Below are 2,957 nucleotides of genomic sequence, written 5' to 3'. Positions count from 1 at the left end.
GTACGTAGCGTCGACCAAGCACAGACATAACAGAGGACACTTCTCTCTATTAATTATAACTAGCTAACACAATATATGAAACACCTAAATTAACCCCCTAAAACCCCCAACCCCCCCCCCCTTTCAAAAAAAAACAAAAACCCCAGCCACAGAAGTGCTGACGCGTGGATGCCTATTGGTCCCGGTTGGTGCCACCAACCGGGACCAAAGGGTCTCCACGTGGGCAGTGCGCAGAGCCCAGTCAGGAGACCCTTTGGTCCCGGTTGGTGGCACCAACCGGGACCAAAGGGTCTCCTGACTGGGCTCTGCGCACTGCCCACGTGGAGGGCCTTTAGTCCCGGTTCTGGATTGAACCGGGACTAAAGGGTGGAGGTATTAGTACCGACACTTTAGTCCCGGTTCCTGAACCGGGACTAAAGGCCCTTACGAACCGGGACTATAGGCCCTTTTTCTACCAGTGGATGCACATGGTGGGTCTTGTATGGTCGCGTGGAGCGAAGTTTGTACACCCAAATGGGCAGGAGGCTTGGGACTTCTGAATCTGTTTTGGTTGAATAAAGCACTACGGGCGTGATGGCCATGGCTTCAAAGGGTAGACAAGGAAAGGCCCTGGCAGAGTTCACTATCATCGTGCCAACTGACTCGCAAGCCTTGGTACAAGCGGGTGCACGAACATCGATCGGCAACGGCATGAATACACTCTTTTGGGAAGATAGATGGATTGATGGCTTTCGGGTGGCTGAGCTGGCCCCGCGCATCTACAGTCGAGTCCCGAAGAGAGTGCGTCAAAACAAGTTGGTGGCGGAGGCGCTAGACAATAACAGCTGGGCACATGATGTTGGCACTGACCTATCTCCGGAGGCTATAGATGAGTTCCTGAATCTTTGGCCAAGAGTAGCGGAGGTGCAACTGTTGGATGAGATGGAAGACACAGTGAGGTGGATGTGGGAACAGAACGGCGAGTTCTCGGCCCGTTCGGCGTATGCGGCGAGATTCATGGGGAGAGAGGTGTCCCCGACTGCTACGTTTTCCTGGCAGACTAAGGCGCCAAGGCGATGCTGATTTTTCTCTTGGCTGGCGCTAAGAAACAGATGCTGGACTTCGGATAGACTAGCTCGACGTGGACTACCCCACCAGGATTCATGTCCATTATGCAACCAACACGACGAAACCATGCAGCACCTGATGATGGATTGTGTATTCGCGAGGCAGATCTGGTCGAGCATGGGCCGACTAACGAGGAGGGTGGACCTGGAACCGAGGCAAAACAAACAAATACAACAATGAGCGTTGAGGCAGGACGGGAACTCAACCAGTGGATGTGCTCATAAAGCCAAGTGCCTTCTTGGGATATGGATGATCTGGAAACACAGGAATAATGTGGTCTTTAATGGCGAGAGGCCGTCCGTCCCGCGAACCATTCAATGCATCCAGGATGAAGGTAGACTATGGGCAAAGGCCGGAATGTTCAAAGGCGACATGGTAGGCTTCGAAGTAGAGCAGGTAGCGCGGGGCAATACCGAGTAGTCCTTTGTAAGTTTGGGGTGGTCTCGGGCGAAGTCCGAATGTAAATAATCATGTAACTGTGGACTTGTGGATTCGGGGCTCTTTCGCCTCTCTTCTTTAATGAATGATATGCACACTCGTGCATATTCGAGAAAAAGATTGTGTTTCCTTTTATTAGGGGCGACGAAGGCGAGGGATCACTTGTTGATGGAAGGTTGGACGAAAAAATTGACGTAAGAGGGAAGAGGGAACCTTACATTTCTTTTATTTAGAATTTAGATAGTAGAGATTGGACGCAGATAACGCACGTGCGTTCGACGAGGGATGACTCCACGAACAATTTCGTTTGGCACCCCAGCCCGAAGGCCACCTCATCGTTGGTCTTTTTTCTCTAAAAAACAGAAAAGAAAGCCCAATATAAGAAAACAAATGAGAAAAGCCCGGATTTTTATTTCTGTGACAAATAAAAGCCCACTTTTTGCTGTGCTACGAAAAAGAAAATCTGGGCTTTTTGTTGTGACCAACAATTTTGCAATAAAACAGTATAAAAGAAAACGTAAAAAATGCCATTGCAATAAAAGGTAAAATAAATAATTTGCCATGACAATAGAAACTAAGTTTAATTTGCCATGATAGACTAAAATAAATACTTTGACTTGTATGTAAAAGAAATTTTTGCCATGGCAGTATAGATAGTGTTGCCATGACAATAAATCTAAATTTTGCCATGGCAAAAATAAGTGTGAAGGTGCCATGGAAAATAAGAGTAGAAATTGCCATGGCAAGAAAAGTAAAAAATTGCAACATTCTTCGAATGAAGATATGACATGACACTACCTTTTTTAATAAAAGTGTCATGTTCATGGAAACATTTTAAAAAACATTTTAAGTAGCCATCACTACAAAGTTTACACTATGAAAAAAGTTGCCATGAAGTTTACACTACGAAAGTTGCCATCATGGCAACATATGCAAAAAAAAATTATGGAGAAAAAATGTTTCTGTAGACGCATTGAAAAATTTCAAAAATGGAGAAAACATCTGAAGTTGTAGTGATATCGTACATGTAATCACCATCACAGAACAAATTACAAAGGATCAAAAACTTTTGCCATGGGCAAAACAAATTTGAAAGATCAAAACTTGTCGTGTTCTCAAACTAATTTGTAATTGTCATGGCAAACCATTCTTTGGATGGACTTGGCAAAAGACACAACGAACCATGGCAAAAAATGCTTCTAGTTGCCATGGCAAAAAATGCTTTTAGTTGCCATGGCAAAAAAACACATCTATAAAAAATACCAATTTTAGTTGCCATGGCAAGTTTGCCATGTTTTTGAACAATCTTAGGTTGCCGTGTTTTTGAACATCCTAAGTTGCCATGGCAAGTTTACCATGTTTTTGAACATCTTAATTAAGGCACTTTGTCATGTTTACCATGTTTTTAAACA

The 2,957-nt window shown here is 44.5% G+C and overlaps 1 protein-coding gene across 1 annotated transcript; it reads left to right on the top strand.

Moving 5' to 3' along the window:
• Nucleotides 1-573: 573 nt before the first annotated feature.
• On the top strand, nt 574-1,062 carry LOC147967879 (uncharacterized). Its single transcript, XM_087523297.1, has one exon. The coding sequence runs from the start codon at nt 574-576 to the stop codon at nt 1,060-1,062; it is 489 nt and encodes a 162-aa protein (XP_087379423.1).
• The last annotated feature ends 1,895 nt before the right edge of the window (nt 1,063-2,957 follow it).

The sequence above is a fragment of the Triticum urartu genome, chromosome 5A (assembly GCF_056163025.1).
Source record: "Triticum urartu cultivar PI428250 chromosome 5A, HENAU_Tu73, whole genome shotgun sequence".
Lineage (NCBI taxonomy): Eukaryota > Viridiplantae > Streptophyta > Magnoliopsida > Poales > Poaceae > Triticum > Triticum urartu.
The sequence above is the reverse complement of the archived record's forward strand: the minus strand, read 5'-3'. Positions and strand labels throughout refer to the sequence as shown.